This window comes from Podarcis cretensis (assembly GCF_951804945.1).
Source record: "Podarcis cretensis genome assembly, chromosome: 1".
NCBI lineage: Eukaryota > Metazoa > Chordata > Lepidosauria > Squamata > Lacertidae > Podarcis > Podarcis cretensis.
The window spans coordinates 136204457-136221313 of NC_137170.1; the positions used below are offsets into that span (position 1 = coordinate 136204457).

A 16857-nucleotide genomic window follows, 5' to 3' on the forward strand; every position below is an offset into this window, starting at 1 on the left:
ATTTGTTACACTCATTATTCTTACTGCATTTTGCATGTGCTTATGTCAATCACCATTCTGTATGAAAAATGACCATAATAATAGTAGTAACAGTTTATAAAAAAGAAAAAAAAATACCTTATGCAGATTTATTAAGACTACTATTTTTCATGTATTGCTTTAACAAAGTTCTAGTTATGGGAACAGTACTGGTTACCATCAGGTTTCACCTGCTTTGAAGACCAAGGAATCCGTTACATTGTAAAGCAGAATGAAAGTATGTTTGAAAGCTCACTTATTTTGAATGCTCAAATCATGCAGAAACAGTGAGGTATTAAGCATCAAAACCTAAAATACTTTAAAAACCAATTTGTTGGTATTTTAGGTCCTTTATATTTAAAATGCAACAGCAGGCTCCAATTATAGTTGTGTTCATTTTATTTGTAAGCTTGCTTCATTTAGACATTTGGATAACTTTCGTACATCCCTTTCCCACCTCCCAAAAGGAATCCAGGGGTTTCTCCCCAATCAAGAGTTTGTGCTTCAACTGCAAAGACATGAAAAGAGTCTTTAGAATGGTAAGAGCTTCCTTTGAGGGAAGGCAAAGATTTATTTTTCAAAGCCTGGAGAACCGTTATCACATTGTAACAAAAAACAAAAATAAACCTCCATGGCAGTTATGTGGCAACATCATTAGCTAGGTATTTCAATAGTCCAGTTTTTGTTCTATGAGGAAAGGGGCTGTTTGAGGGAGAAAAGGAAGAGAAACTCATCCCCTCCTGTCCAGCATATGGAAGCATCCTTTTCAATGAGATGGTACAGAGTTGTTGCCCTGCTGATCACAGAAATGAACATAAAAACACATAAATGGGACTTGTGATTGCTGTCTATGTAAGAGTCTAGTTACAAGGAACTTTTCACCGCACATCCACTGAATTCTTTTCTTGACGGCAGAGGCGACGAACCCACAGACATCGCTATGTTGCTGGACTTCAGCTCCCACCATTATGGAATGGGCTGATGAGTGTTGTGAGTCTTAACAGTGTCCCAGGGTCCCTTCCCCTGCTTTACAGGTAGGTAACATTGTTGGCTGTACAGTGCAGCCATAGGAACAGGCCTATTCGGTCACAAACAAATAGGTTGCCCCAGTGAGAGATACCAGACGCCCAGGCAAAGAGTTGTCTCTAGGAAAGCTACTAATTGCATGGTCGTGAAATCAGCAGTTGGGCAGCTGTCGGCTCCAAATAGTCACATTATGTTCTTAATGCTCACGACCGTAGAGCGCTTTGAGGCACAGACATGGGTTGGAAGAGAAAAAGGAGCAAATCTGGCACACTTACAAATGAGTAAAGCAGCCCATAGGCTACCACTTCTTCCCTTTTTTCTTCCCCAAATAGGACAGAATTTACAAATCATTCACTTTCTGTTTTAAACTAACCAAAGTTTATGGTTATACCCATAATGGGGAAGTTGTGATTAATTTAAACACACTCTTTAACAAGCCAGAACCAAAAGCCACCGACTGATCTTGGCTTGTTTCAATAAACCATGGTTTAAACCAACTAGAATTTTCATAGGATGGACGTAACAATAGACTCTGGGTAGTTTAGGTAAGTGTGAAGGCTTGCAATCCCTTTGTCGTTGTGCTGGCGAGAGGAGGGCAGAGTGCATGAGGCTCAGGCTCACTTCTGCTCGCCCTGTGACTTGGTATTATGTTCCAAGCAAGCCACTTTGCTATTAGAAAAAACACGTAACACATTTGCTCTCAAGCTATAAAATGCAGCAAATTTGCTATACATTGTGCAATCTTCACACTTTGATTTCATTAAAACTGCTATAGTGAAAAACCTCTCAGCCAGCTCATAATTAGGGTTGCCAATCAGCCAGAAGAAAGCAACAGTGTGGACAATTTTATTTATTTTTGCTTTTGAGCCAGGTGTCAGAAAAGACAAGGACAAAGCTGCTATTTTCCTCCTTACCTGTGCTGGTTTGGTTTTTAATTTAATCTTGGCTCTGCCCCCAGACCTCTTGACTTGGGTCCACCCTAAAAAACTGCCTCATCAGCGGACTCACTCTGGATTCTATGTCATGTAACGGAGAGCTCTGTCCCCAGGCCCTGACCAGGTACCAGCCTTTTTTTAATTCAACACTTGGCAAGCCTATTCATACTCTTATTTTTCTTCACAGTTGTCTACAAATTGGCCTTGATCCTCTGAACTGGAATATGCTGCATTGGGACTATTCACGTGACCATTTTAAGCACGTGGATGTGTTGATTATGTTCTATATAATTCAGGCCACAGTACTGCAAGAAAATGCCTAGTAACAATTTAAAATGCCATATAAATTATTTTCCTTCACATAATAAAATTCTGATTTATTCTATTAAATTCTATATTAACTTATTGCTATCATGCCTTTTTCTCATAATATTTTTTAAGTGAACATATTATATATCTATTTCTTTTTAAAGGAAGAGGAATACCAATTACAGCATAGGGCTTTCTGGACATGCAAAGTAACTTCGTAAAGTTTTTGTAACACCACAATACTATGTAGATAGCAGTACCCAGACAATACCCAGAGGTGAGGAGCTAGCTACCGTGTCTACCTACTACATACAGTTGCACAAATATTTAAAAAATACTTTGAGCTGATGTGATACCTTCAATATGAACATCACATCATGTAGAGGCCAAGATATATGTGATATACATATAGTATTACAACTTTGATTTCTGGCACTGGTTTAGCAAAACATGTAACCATTACTTCGCTTTAAGCATATGGAAATTGTTGAATTTGCTAAACCTACAATACATGCTTTCTTGGAATGTAACTACTGAGATCAAGCCCAAATTTCTACCATGATTGTTATGAATTCCTTCTTATTTTTTTTGGAATAATATGTTAGCAATATTGCATGTTTACAATTAATGCTGAGGTATTAGTCCCACCACCTATTTCATTAAGTGCAACTTGGCTTGCTGCATCCTATCACAAATTATCAGAAAGACCTTCTGATACCTTGGCGATGGGCAGGAGAGACAGATTTGCTGGCTACAGCACCTGGACATTTGCAGCACCCTGCCTCTGGGACAACCCCTCCTGGCGCCAACTGGCTCTGAAGCACAGGCAGCGGAAGCAGCTGCCCGCCAGGGTCCTGCACTTTGGCTCAGCATAGGACCTAACTCTCTCAGCCAAGGACTACTGTCCTTGAGAGATCAGATCCACGCAACATGCTCATTAATGGGAGATGTCATCAATATATATGAACAACGTTTTCAATATTTATTCCTGTTATACTAGATCAAACAGATCATTTCAGAATAATTTGGGTTGGTACCCTTATATCGGTGTGTGTAAAAGAACACAACAGTTTCGCCGAAAATAAGTTAGGTTAAAAATTCCTTTGCCCTTAGTAGTGTTCGTGTGTGAACTGGTTTTTGGCAAGGCAGCGTATTTCCTCACAAATGAGTGTTTTGAAATTGCCACATCACTGGTAATATTACTGTTGTACTCCACTGAGTTCCTGTGAAACACAATCCGCCTATTTCTAAGCTGGTTTTCATACATCAAAGTAAAAAGGATTTGTTAGCTTACAAATATTTAGTTTCCAGTTTACAATGGTAAAAAAACAATAACTTCACAATGTGTGTAAATGGGAAGTGAAGACAAGTACTTTAAAAATGGAATAAAAAGTGGTATGTTAAAAACTGGGTCACACAATAATAAATACATAAATCAGAGAGACAAAGTTTTCAACAGCTGGTTTTTAAAGAGCAAGGAAGCAGGGAAAAATAGCTAGCCAACCTCCAGTCTGGTTTTGTGAGCTCAATTATTTAAAAAATAAAAATCTATAAGAAGCACATAAATAATCTGTCTCTTGGGCTCTAAAAGAACACAAAAACAAACCACTTAGTCAAAGTGTTGTGTAAAATCCTAGGTGGTTTACATTAATCATGCACCTGGTAACAATGCAGTAAAATAAAATTTAAATTATCCAGATGTATCACTTTGAATTGCATTGTGGGTTCCCCCACTCCCTGCAAACAATAGTTCCTTAGAAGGTAATGGAATTATTTTGTATTATTCTAGACTAGTTATTGTATTATCAGTTTTCCAAAGGTTTTAATACTTTAGCAAAAGAAAAAAATGGTTTCAAGTCAGCCTCTCCCCAACAAAAAAACACAATAAAAATCTAAAAGCTGCTGTTTCAGCTGTGTAGATGAAATGTTGACGTCAGGGTTTCCACCCTATCCCCTTTTCCAAGCAGAGGGCATCCATGGATCAGAGTACAAGGGAAAACTGATCTTGTTCTGTGGGCTTCTCCACCCAGGCGCCAAGTCCTGCCTTTGAAAATGCTTTGAACAAACACTCTTTGGCAGTTTGATATTCGGCAGCTGCTTGCTTCGTTTCGTGGTACATGTTTGGTTTACTGACATTTGAACGAAGATTGGAAGAAAGCTGGAGAGATTAGAAAGAAAGAGAATCCTATTACATATAGCAAATATTTTATCATTTCAATATATGATTTTTTAAACTGCGCAACTATAAAACAGTTGGCAAAATAATACCTAGGACATGTTTTGTTTTGTTTTCTCTTTATTTATGAATCAGAATCAAAATCCAAAGCTACGAACCAAACTTCCCATCTCTCCTCTGCCCCATTTTGTGGTTTTTTTAAAACTGTAATGCCTACTAACCAAGAAAAATTAATTGGATTTTAATCCCACCTATTCAGTTGGGAGAATTGGGTATATTTAGCCTGGAGAAGGGCTGTCACATGGAAGATGAAGCAAGCTTGCTTTCTGCTACTCTAGAGGGTAGGACCCAAACCAATGGATTCAAACTAACATTAGTAAGACCTTTCTGATGTAAGAACTGTTTGACAATGGAACAGACTATCTCAGGTGGTCAACTCCTTCCTTGGAGGTTTTTAAACAGAGGCTGGATGGGCCCCTCTCTGACATTCTTTAGCTGTGATGCAAGGGCCCTCTGGGTACCTTCTAACTCAACCATTCTATGGTTACAGAAAGCCAATGTATTCGGGCACAGTGGCCACCATTCCTGGAGGAACAGCAGCAAATATCCCTTCTTGGCTATGAGTTCTGGAAGATCTTCTCCTTGCCTGGCCTGGGATGGTAGGACCCTGAATGACCAGCTACAACAGCTGAGGCTGCTAAACAGACTCTTGGGCTGGGATGATGGGGGGGGGGGGTTTGAGATCTTGTAATCTTGTTGTGATTTATGTGGAAATTGTTCAGTTTGGTTGTGTATTTTAAAATATTTTATTTATTGTTTATGACTATTTTCATCGTAGGTATGCATTTTTCCATGTTCTAAGCCACCTTGAGCATTGTTTGAACTATGGAAAGGTGGCATACAAATAAATTTATGGGTGCATCAAACTTCTGATACATTCAGCTTTGATACAGCTTGCCCAGTAAATGATAGACTCAAAGCCCAAATGCTTATGCCCTGTTGATACAGATGTGGTGCTGAATTACCCATTTGCCAAAATATACCTTTGCATAAGCTCGCATCCAGCGACTGTACAGAGCATGCTTACAAAGACGGGACGCACGGCCCATTTCGTCCTTGCCTGTTGTAGCATTAATCACTTCAAGACCAGCATCTCCTATGGTCCAGTTTACACTGAAATTAGGTGCTTTTCCTGGTTGGCGGGCTTCAGCATTACTGATACCTGTAAGAAAGAAGAGGGGCTCTCAACAAGAAGAAATATTCACATACCTTTTATAGTTTCTCTTTCCAAAGAAAATGAGTGCAATGTAACATGCCAATCATGTTATGTCACACTCCTTTAAAACAATGGCTGAAAAACTGGAACACTCCTCTTTTGAGGTAGGACATAAAGCCATGAACATTCTGCTTCCATTACTGGAGAATGTGTGGTCAACATCATTAAGGCAGGTGTGTTATAAATGGAGAAATGTATGTTAGAATAACATAACATAACCTTATTAGGAGGAGCATTTGCATCACATTTTGGTTAATCTTTTTACAATTCAAATCTGAGTGCAGTTAAATAGCTGGATAAAGGAAAAATGACATTACTTAGTGGTAACTAACAGTCTCTAAAATAAAACTGCCCATATTGTACCTACGTTTGCAAAACAACCCTTTAAAAACCCCTTTCTGATGAAGTGGCAGCAGCTGGACACTCCATTAGAGCCAAGCACAAGCAAAACTATGTCAAGCTCAGCATCATTCGGATGCTTTTATGTCCCCTCTTTCTGAGATGTGGATATCCAGTCAGGTATCACAATTCCAGGAAGAGAAGGGAAGAAAGTGTGGATTAACTGATCTTATCTTATTAGCAAACTGCCATACTTCATTTCCCCCACATTTAGGGAAGAGCAAAAAGCAGCACTTCAGTCTTCAAGGGCAACTGGAAAGAGATCTCTATGGAAAAGAAATGGCAGCCCTGCCATTTCACCCCACAGAGCTCCAAGAAGAGAAACGTGGGTGGGTGGGTGGGGGGGAACCAAGGGAGCTTAAAGGCACTAAAGCATAAGAAACAGCCACACCACAAGGGGGGAAATGTGCGGGACCACTTTTATCAGTAGTGCTATGTTATGACAACAGAAATATACCAACAAGCAATGTAGCTATAAATTGCTCTAAGAATCTCTGGACTACATCGTTATAGTCAAGAAGCTGAATGATTTCCCAGTTTTAAAAAAATAACAACGCAAAAAAAGCCCTTAATGCATTTATAGAGGCTGAGAGAATCAAATGGTACAATAATGTTGTCTGAAATTCATAAAATTTATGTCATACAACCTCTGCCATTTCCTGGTTTCCTAGTTTTCAATATATATATATATATGTTCACATTCTTCATTAGAAGAATGTATTCACTGACAAGAAGTTTTTGCAAACCCCTTAAAGCAGAACTTTATCCTAGGTTAGTCAAGTCATTGGAAGTACAACCCCATACATGTCAACCGTGAAGCCAAACTGAGTTCAAAGGCACTTCCTCTCAAATAAGTGGATGCAGGATTTCATCCTCATTATCTCACAGAAATCAAGAAGCCGTTTGCAAAGTTTGGGTGTGCCAGGCCAGCCCACCCACAGCACGAGACACTGAGCCGGGGTGGGGGCACTTTACACTCGATTTTGATACAATATTTTCTCTTCATACTGAAGTATCTGCTTAACCGGTATCTTAACTGGAAAAGTAACTTTTTAAAATTAATGATGGAAGTTGTGATATTTCTTTCTGAAAAAAATGAAAGCATGCTATTTCCCTTTTAAAAACTGAGAGTCACATGCTAGTAGCCAAGCTCTGCAAATCAAAGCAGTGGATTGGGCAGGGGGGCATTTCGGGGGGGGGGAACGCTGTTTTACTTCAACTTTCAAGGTAACTGTTCCAACTTTTAAAAATGTATTATATAAAGGGTTCAGTATATACTGTTAAAATGTCCTTGAATGCAAAACATGGTCTAAGTTCTTTAGATTCCCACCTATCCCATCAGTTGCTCCACCACTGAAATTCTTCTCAGTGAGCCCTTTGAAGCACAAAGGACAACTGCACCCCAGAAGCTAGCCAGAGAAAGCAGGAAATATGATGATGGGACACCAAGATCTGTTTCAGAATATGTTTAAAGTATCTTTAACAGGTATGTCAGTCGGTTCTGAAAGCAGCCACCAGAGCAGCAGGAAAGTTATCCTCAACCCTCGAAAATGTTCCTAACCTCACTCTCTTTCTTTTCTTTTCTGGATAATTTAATTCAAAAAACATTTATTCAGAAGTTGCAATACAGTTGCAAAACATTTTCAATCCCTATATCCCCTCATTCTTTAAAGTGTCCCAAAGACCTTGTCCTCTTCCATGCAACTTGGCTCAGTCCACCCTGTGGTCCGTCCCCCCCCCCCCCCAGAAACATATTTGCCTAGAAGAGACTTTCTACTCCCAATCCATATATTCCCCTTCCTCTTCCCAAAGCGACGAGTGATTTTCGAGGGTTGGCTCTTTTTATGTGATATGTCATGCAGGCTAATGGGCTGCCATGCTAACTGAAGCCAAAGCAACATACAAAAGTGTCTGATGACAAGAAGGAAATACAACCAATGGCAGCTGGGTAGTTCTCTCCATCCATTTTAGTTGATTAGTGTTATAGAAATTGTGACTCAACTGTCAGACTGCTAAAAGACGTGAGTTGCTCAAGTATCTGCAATAGTAAGAGAAGCAACAGTGAGACCTAGGCATGCCACCCTATGGGTGGAAGGGAGGAGCAATTTCACCAAACTGCTCTTAAAGATAAAATTATCCAAAGCACTTTCGCAAGTATGGTCATCCGGAACAGCACGGCTTGAACTACCGTATTTTTCGCTCTATAGGACACACTTTTTCCCTCCTAAAAAGCAAGGGAAATTGTGTCTGCATCCTATGGAGCGAATGCTGGGGGAGGCAGGTGGGAAAAGCCCCCAAGAGCTGCACACAAGCTCCGTGTGCTCTTGCAGGCTTTTCCCCAGGAGGGAGAAGGGACTGACTGGCCGCGTCAATCCCTTCTCACTCCTCATAGAAAAGCCCGCAGGAGCCGTGTGCTCCTTAAAGGGTGTGTGGCTCCTGTGGGCTTTTGCAGGAGATGGGGGAATTCCCCCACCTCCTGCAAAAGCAGGGAGAAGGTCTGGGAGAAGCGCACAGGTTGTGCGCAGCCTGTCCGCTGCTCCCAGAGCTGGGGGGGGGGATCATATTTTTTTCCTTGATTTCCCCCTCTGAAAACTAGGTGCGCCCTATGGTCAGGTGCGCCCTATGGAGAGAAAAATACGGTATATTCTCCACTGGGAATGCCTATCTGTGATGGATAAAACCACCTTTCTGCTATCCCCAGGACATTATACGCTGGGCATTTGCTCAATTTGTATGGATTCACCAGAGTAATGTTAATGTACAACCTGATACCTGTTATGGGGGTGAGGGGATGTTATATTTGTTGTTCTATATAAAAAGCCAATATGAATTGTTTCTTTCAGAAAAGAAGGAAATGTTTGTATTAACTTTGTCTTGGAAAAATCCTCGATATTTATGAATGTATATTCCTGTGAAGTGCAGTCTAACAGATAGAGAACAGGGGTGGTTCTTAATTCCGATCATCTATTACTCGGTGATCTGAAGATCTTACATCTTATAATCAACAATATCACTTGGAAACCTATTTGGACACATGGATGTCATTTATTAATGTATGTGTTAAAACTAGGTTTGATGAGTTATAATTTTTGGTGGATTATTCTTATTGTTAATGGGTGCTGCTGCTGGTTTTTTGGTCTTTCCCCTTTTTCTTGTTCTTTTATTATATCTGCATTAAAAAAATCCACTAATAAAAATGAGGTGGGGTGGGGATTAGTTGCCCTGAATGGAAGAAAGGGGTGTGAATGTAAGAAGCGGAGGTAATAGACAACCATACAAAGAATAAGCCTGGGGTTACAGAGTTCTATCAAACCTTTAGATGAAGCAGCTCCTGTATTGATGGTTGTAATGCACAATGTAAGAAAGGAGAAATAATTTCACAAGAATCTGAAAATAAGGGAAGGGTACAGATTCAAGATAAAGGTGAATGAAGCTGGGTGTGGCTAAAAATCAAAAGGATGGAACTTGGTCCATTCAGTTCTCTGTATTTCCAAGCTTCACCTGGAAGCCCAAATCCTTGCTATCATAGGACAGTTGTATTTTGAGGGCAACCACCAGGGCTCGTTTTATATGGCCCTCCCTTGCCTGTGACATCTCAGGAGATTGGTTGCTTACTTCAAAACCTAACAACAGATAAAGCTCATTGGGAATATATGCTTCCCCAGGAAATATTTAAATTTAACTCCTCTTGGTTGGCACCCATTTTGGCTAAGCTATTCTCTCATATCAAGTGGACAGGCAACATTCCTGGTGGATGGTGATCTAATATTATTGTTCCTCTGTAAAAAGAAAAAAGAAAAAAAGTGAGAGATCTGATCTGAAAAATCATAGCCCAGTTAGTCTCTTGGATACTGGGTCAAAAGTCTATAGAAGGTTTTTGCTGAATAAGCTTCAAACCTGGGCTGAGCAAAATGCCATCTTAACTGAAGAACAGGCTGGGACCCAAAGGGAAGTGATACTTTGGGCAGAAGCTTGGCTGCAGGAGTTGCCAGAAGGGAAGGTATATAAAAACCAATAAAAGGAAAGCAGTAAGTTTACTTTATGAAAGTCGTAAGAATCGACAACCAGCTACTTTGACAGTGTTTGATGCAGAAAAGTTATGACAGGGTGGAAAGAAATTTTTTTTAATGGTGTTTTAAGTAAATTTGAAGTAGAAGAAAAAAATCAATGTTGAATAACAGCATGTTATCATAAAGCAAGTACAAAACTATTAATAAATGAAACAATGCAGAAGTAAGTCTAGTTAGAAAGAGGGACCAGTGAGGAATGTCTACTTTTCATCTACATTTTTTGTTGTTTTTGTTGGGAATTTTGGCTTAGCTATAAGAAATAAACCAGCAAGTAAAGGGAAAGTTAGATATGTCAAAAACTGAAAGTACTTAAGAGGGTGATTCAGGAAACAGGAAGGTATCATGATATACGATAAATAGATCCAAAACAGAATTTATTTGGTTTTGCTTAGAAGAGGACAAAGATACAGAATTTGTTTGAAAGTAAAGTGACATTAACACCCGTTTGATTTTATGGCATGTGGCTAACATCCAGTTTAGAGGATCTATATCCTCTCAGTTAATTTTGGTCTAGTTATAAAGATGGTTAAGAAGGCGTTTGTAATATAGAATAATTTAAATATCTCTTAGTTTGTAAGAATATCATTAGTGAATATGTGCATATTGCTGAAGTTGCTTTAACTTTTTCAAAATCAACACACGAAAAGAGAAACCAAATGGAAGTTCAGTTACAGTAAAAAAAGGTGGGGTGGAGAGATATACTAGTTATGCAAATGTGATGTTAGATTGATTTTAATGATAATTGACTGTACTTGAGAATCTAAGAGCAACAATTGGCACACATCCCTCCTGGATGGTACGTTTAAGGTAAGCAAGTCAAAGAAGTAGTACGTGTTCAAAATCATGAGTTGATTGAAAAAAGGAATACCATAAAATTTCCAATATACCAATATTTTCAATTCATAAATTGGGCACAAGATAAATGAAGAAAAAGAATAAGGGAATAAATGTTAATGCAAGGAAAGTGACCTCTAACATGTAGAATTTACTGATAAATGTAAACGAATGGAAGAACATGCATTGTGATGTTGATCTATTGATCTAAATACGGAAACAGCGAGATTATGGAGAAGAGTGTGTGTAAGACATTAAACATAAATGAATTGGAAAATTCAAATGAAATAATAGCCAGATGGTACATGAATTCATGAAGGATGAAACATACTTAGTTAGAAGGCAAAACGAAAAGCTGGAGATCTAAATATCACAAGACAGATATGATGCAAATTCAGTGCAAATATCCAGTTATTCATAGGTGCAGATGGTGGACACGTTTAAGGAAATAACAGGGACAGATTATCAGAATTCTATTGGGATTTATAAATGGAATTAGATCAGAAACAGAAAAAATGAATTTTTATTTATCAATAGCAAAAATCTTAGCAGCTCAACACTGGGGGTGGGGAGAATGTAGCAAAAGTAATAGAATGGGAAATTGTGTTGGACTCTATTCAATTGTTGTTGGTATCTGTCTCGGGAGACAATGAAAGCATGTGCCTTCGTGGATAAAGTCAAACCCGCCAGAGAGTTATAGCACCTGCTGTGGTTGCATTTAAATCCATGAAATGAACATACTGAAAGACAAATGGGGAAAAGGTAGAAAAAGGTGATCAAAAGCAGGAAAAGATGTTGGAATAGTTTTATTTTGATAAATTTCATTCTGTTTCTCATCCAGTATGTTTATGGATTTAAAGTCCAACAAAATTTCCTATTCCATGACATTTTGCTACTTTTACCTTTTTAGATACAACAGTAAGGACACAGTTTTAGGTACATTGAAGTATATTAAATTAATGAATAAGTAATATGAAACTGAAGTCTTTTTGATGCACTAATCAGATTTGGAGATTATTAATGTGTTTTTACTATTGATAAGGCTGCATCCTGTGGCTCTTGGGAGGACAACGGATACATCAGGTCCCCCCATCTCGCTCTGGCGTCATGTCGGACCTCCATCTGCTTTGCCAGAAAAACATTTGCAGCCATGCCAGCACCAGAGACACAGTCTTGGTAGGGCCAAGAAAAAGGGTGTGACACCCCTTGATATATTATAATTCAGTGGTTTCACATTTCAGTGCAAGAAGTTCAAGGCAATCCCCTGGGGAATGTACCGAGGCCAAAGATTTTTAGCACATTCTGTGTGTCAATTGGCTTATCTATGCCAGGATGTCTGTGTCGTCCAGCAACTGGTTTTTTTAATTACATAATTATCACTGCCTATATTTCATTTCCCTCTGAGCTCATTGCTTACAAACCTCACTTCCCCAAACGAAGTTACCTGTAACTCAGGATAACACTTCATACATTTGATGAAGTGGACTGCAGTCGATGAAAGCTTATGCCATGCGACATTTGTTAGTCCTTAAGGTGTCACAAGGCTGTTTGTTGTTTCTGATTTACTAAAGTAATGTGTATTCTTTATTAGACCTTCCTGTTTCAGTATTTGATATTGCACAGTAGATTGCCCCAAGTCTGCTGACAAATCATAGGATTTGGGGTTATTAACAACGAACAAAAAATGTTGGATTTGGAATAATTTTTCTGATAACAGCAAAAAAAAAAAGTATAGCTGAACTGCATCTTATGTGTACAGAATCACAGAATTGTAGAGTTGGGAGGGATCCTGAGGGTCATCCAGTCCAAGCCCCTGCAAGGCAGGAATCCATGTAGTTCCATGACTGCTTTCGGAGACATTTTTCTTTCCTACAGTGCAGCTGGTTTACAAGTGAGATGTATGCTTGTATTTTTTTTTACTATTCTTACATAACAGCCCTCTAACAGGCAGTATCTGAGATCACAAAGCAATCAAAAACATTAAAATACAGTATAAAACAATAAATATGATAGAAAATTGATTTAAAAATTAAAGCACAATTAAAATACACTTTAAAACTTAATATAAAGGTGAGAGGCCCAGTTTTACCCCACTCACATTGCTTTTACCATCTTCATAAAAAGAATACTGAAGCTTTTTCATAATACAACTGCTTTTACCATCAAGGGGGAAAAGAAAGAAGTACAGGAAACCCGCCATTCCTGCAGTTCAACATGTGCTCAACCATGCACATGCGCATTGTGTCAAACCCAGAAGTGACCCAAAAACGTCACAGAAAGGGGCAGAGTGGAATGGGGTGTTTGCATATATTTGAAACATCATTGGAATTTCACTTAAATGTGTGCTGCCTTGGAATGTAACCGCCACGTAAATGGGGGGTTGCCTGTAGCCACATCTTTTCCTCTGCAGTGGTAAAAGCAGCTGAGGCAGGAATGATTTTTCATCAAGAAGGCAGCACAAGGGTGAAGAAGCTCCTGTCCTATGGCAGTGTCTCTTTGAATTGCCACCTCAGTAGCTGAATTGCGGCTTTTTAAAGGACTCGTGCAGGAGCGGCAGGTGCGGTGGGGCAGCAACACACCAAGAAGGGAGGAGTGGCAAGGCTGGGACTGTGGGGCACATGGGCAGAATCAACCTGGCCCTCCTGCCAACCTTGCCACTGCCTGGGCCCACTCCTGCCCTATCCAGTAAAGCATCCAATATGGCACTGTTGAGAAGCAGGTGGAGAAATCTAAACCCTTAATAATATTGCTACATGTTTCCCTAATAAGGCACAGAAGTACATAGCCATAAGCAAGGACAGCACTGGGTGCTCCAAGTCGATGGCTTTTAACTATCTAATGGCCCCGAATTGTGGCCTAAGTCAAGAACCCTCATTACACGGATTCCAAGTCTTTCCTGAATGCCCTATTTATATTTGAGGTAGATCTCTCGTTAACAAAGGGCAATGAGTAAAAACAGGGGTGTGCAGACAAACTCAGCCATCAAGGTGCCCGTCTTCATACCTTTTCATGATTTGTGCAAAGGTCTGTAGAGGACTTTTACGCATGTCCAAATGAACACACTTAGAAACCCTCCCACAAGTGGGACCCTGTCTTATCTGACCTAGGAATGACCTCATCTTCAGACCTTTGCCCAATTGGTCCAACGGTCTGAAGGGGTTTTTGAAGCAGATTTAGTTGAATAGACTGCGAAACTCTCCCATGGACGGAAACCCAGTCTTATCTGGGAGAGTTTCTAACTGTGCTCAAATGAAAGCATTTTCAAACCCTCTCCAGACCTTTGCACTAGTGCAAAGACCTAAAGACCAACCTGCACGTTGGAGACATTGGGGTGGACCTTATGTATGTGCCCCTGACCCTGTTTTTACACATTGTGGGTTCAGGTGAATGCAATTTGCAAAATTTTGAAAATATACCAGAACTGGAAGAGCTGTTGTTTGCTTTTTATTACATACATACCACTGAGTAAAGGTCTGTTGAGTATATAGAGAGGGGGTAAATCTTCTATCTCTGCTATTCGCTGGTATACTGCTCTGGATAGATGGTCTCCATGGTACAAGCTCCCCAAGATAATGCTAGAGAAGTAAATTGGCTCAACAAAGAGGGTAAGTAATGCTCCTTGAATACCAAGCACGTTCCATCTAAAGGGAAACAAATGACACCATTTTGAATTAGGCCTGCAAACAAAACAAAAAAAATATAAGTGACTATAGGAGAGTGGGGCAGCAGATACCCTGCAAAAATGGTGGTGGCACCAGATGTGTCAGGGTGAGCTTCCTACCCTAGCTGTGCTTCACTGTGTCTAAGGGCAAGAGAATCTCTTTTGAAGCCTAGCGAAGGTAGCTGAGTGACAACCAACAGTGCTAAAGCATCATTCTGCAACTCACATAGAGCCCACAGGCTGTTCTAAGCCAAGGCTCAGAAAACAGCAGCACCCTCCCTTTGCCAGAAGAGGCAGAGGGAGGATTTGCTTCTACTTTTTAAAACACTAGCAGCAGATCTTTAAAATAATTAAAAACCAGTAGACCTCAATGGATAAGAAAAATAGCCATTTGGGAGATGCTGAAAGGTCATCACAGGTGAAAGAAATAGGTGATTCTAGCACAAGTGTTGTAAGGGCCCAATGTCCCCTTGGCTTTCCTGTTTAGAATATCTGCTGTTCTATTCATTTGAGTATCAGAGAGTAGGTTCAAATCCCCACTCGGTATTGTATTCCAACTGATGCACCATCATTTGCAGGAATCGCACTGGCCCAGCCCTGGGACTATAAATTGAGCCCATCACAACCACTTCCCTGTTTATATATCCTTTGACAAAAATAAAGCCCCCATCTTTCAGAACATTGTGATGTGCAAACCACATGCCACCCCACATCCCAGATTTCAATGTTCCCAGGGCCCTATACCATTCCCCCACTCCCATTGTATACAGTTCTGGGTGTTTTCCACCTTTCTGACACCCACCAGCTAAGCTTCCTGAATGAATACTACATTTGCATTACTCTTTTAGTCACCTTCCAGCTCAGTCCCTGCTCTACGGTCATGGCTAGACACCTCACATTTATATTTAACTCAAACATTTTAATGTTTCAATACAGTAAACAAAAACAAATAAACAATGCAAGCCACTGTCCCTCCAACATTTGTCCCCTGCATTTTGAGAAAAGACATTTGCTTTCATATAATATGGCATACACCCACTGAGTAGTTCTCTTTCTTTATTCTCTCTCACTGAAACTCCTTAACTCCCAAAGAAACTCAAACCAATAACACATCCGTCCTCCCCCCGCCCCATCTCCCTCTGCCTTCAGGTGACATTCCCACAGAGAGACCTACATGGAGAGGATATATCTCTTCTCCCAACATTTTAGCCTATCAATACTAAACCCAAGTGTTTTCAGTCACACCTTAATCCCAAATGTGAAAGATAACTGTAAACTCAGCATTGCCCAAGCAGTAAAGCTTATCTGAGTTTTATGCTCTTGTGAGCAACTGCACATCCATTTTCTATTTCACCATTTTGTCATGCCTAATCACACTTTCCCCCACTGATGAGCTTGAACCTGGGCAAAAATGGAGCAAGTCTGCAAACTTTCTGAATACAGCACCCAGGCCCCTCTGAAGCGGAAAGGGCAGGTACTCTTGCTCTGGACCTGGGAGGGCTAAGCTGGTTGGGGGTCTTTGCCAGGCTGCTTTTTAGTTTGAGTTAAGCACTAGATTACACTGCCTCTCAATATTAACTTCATCGTAGACAGAATACCTTCTTTATATTGGAAAAAAACCTTTAGAGAAGTTTCTTCTAGGCATATATAACTTAAACACATGAATACAAGTACTCAGAGGCTTAAAAGGGAATTTCAGTGCTGCACCAGGTTTATTTCCCTTGTCCTCTTAGTCCTTTTTCACTCCCCTCTATGTCCCACACTGCCCTCTGTGTTTTTTCTGTCCCTCTGTTCCCTACTGTGCATGAAGGACAAAATAAATGAGGGAGCTATAGGATGAGGTATGGTGCATAATTCACTGGCCAAGGTTCTCTGATTGATTTGTTTATCAGTCTCAGGGATTGCCAGGTGTAAAACAAGACAATTTTTCTCTAAATAATATAAAGCAGCACAATCATAACTATGTCTACTCAGATGTAAATCCCATGCACATCAATGGTGCTTACTCCCATGTAAGTGGGGTTAGGCTCCCACCCTTACTGTGCTAAATATCAGGAAAATCCAGCAAGCTTTGCTCTACAATCCTCTGCATCATTTTAATGCTTGTGGGGGTGGGGCAGGTTGCTAACATTCGTCATTCACACAACCAAGTG

At 40.0% G+C, this 16857-nt stretch overlaps 1 protein-coding gene across 4 annotated transcripts in view; it reads right to left on the reverse strand.

Moving 5' to 3' along the window:
• Positions 1–555: 555 nt before the first annotated feature.
• Positions 556–16857, reverse strand: part of ADARB1 (adenosine deaminase RNA specific B1) — a 41613-nt gene continuing 25311 nt past the window's right edge. For 3 of the 4 annotated variants that reach the window (XM_079978374.1, XM_079978375.1, XM_079978376.1), the window contains exons 9-11: positions 14503–14684; positions 5508–5686; positions 556–4446 (exon numbers count right to left, since the gene is read on the reverse strand). In XM_079978374.1, coding sequence (XP_079834500.1) covers positions 4270–4446; positions 5508–5686; positions 14503–14684 — 538 coding nt within the window. In that variant the 3' untranslated portion in view covers positions 556–4269. Of the gene's footprint in view, positions 4447–5507; positions 5687–8074; positions 8178–14502; positions 14685–16857 lie in introns of those variants that run through there. The other variant, XR_013839555.1, reaches the window with a different exon arrangement.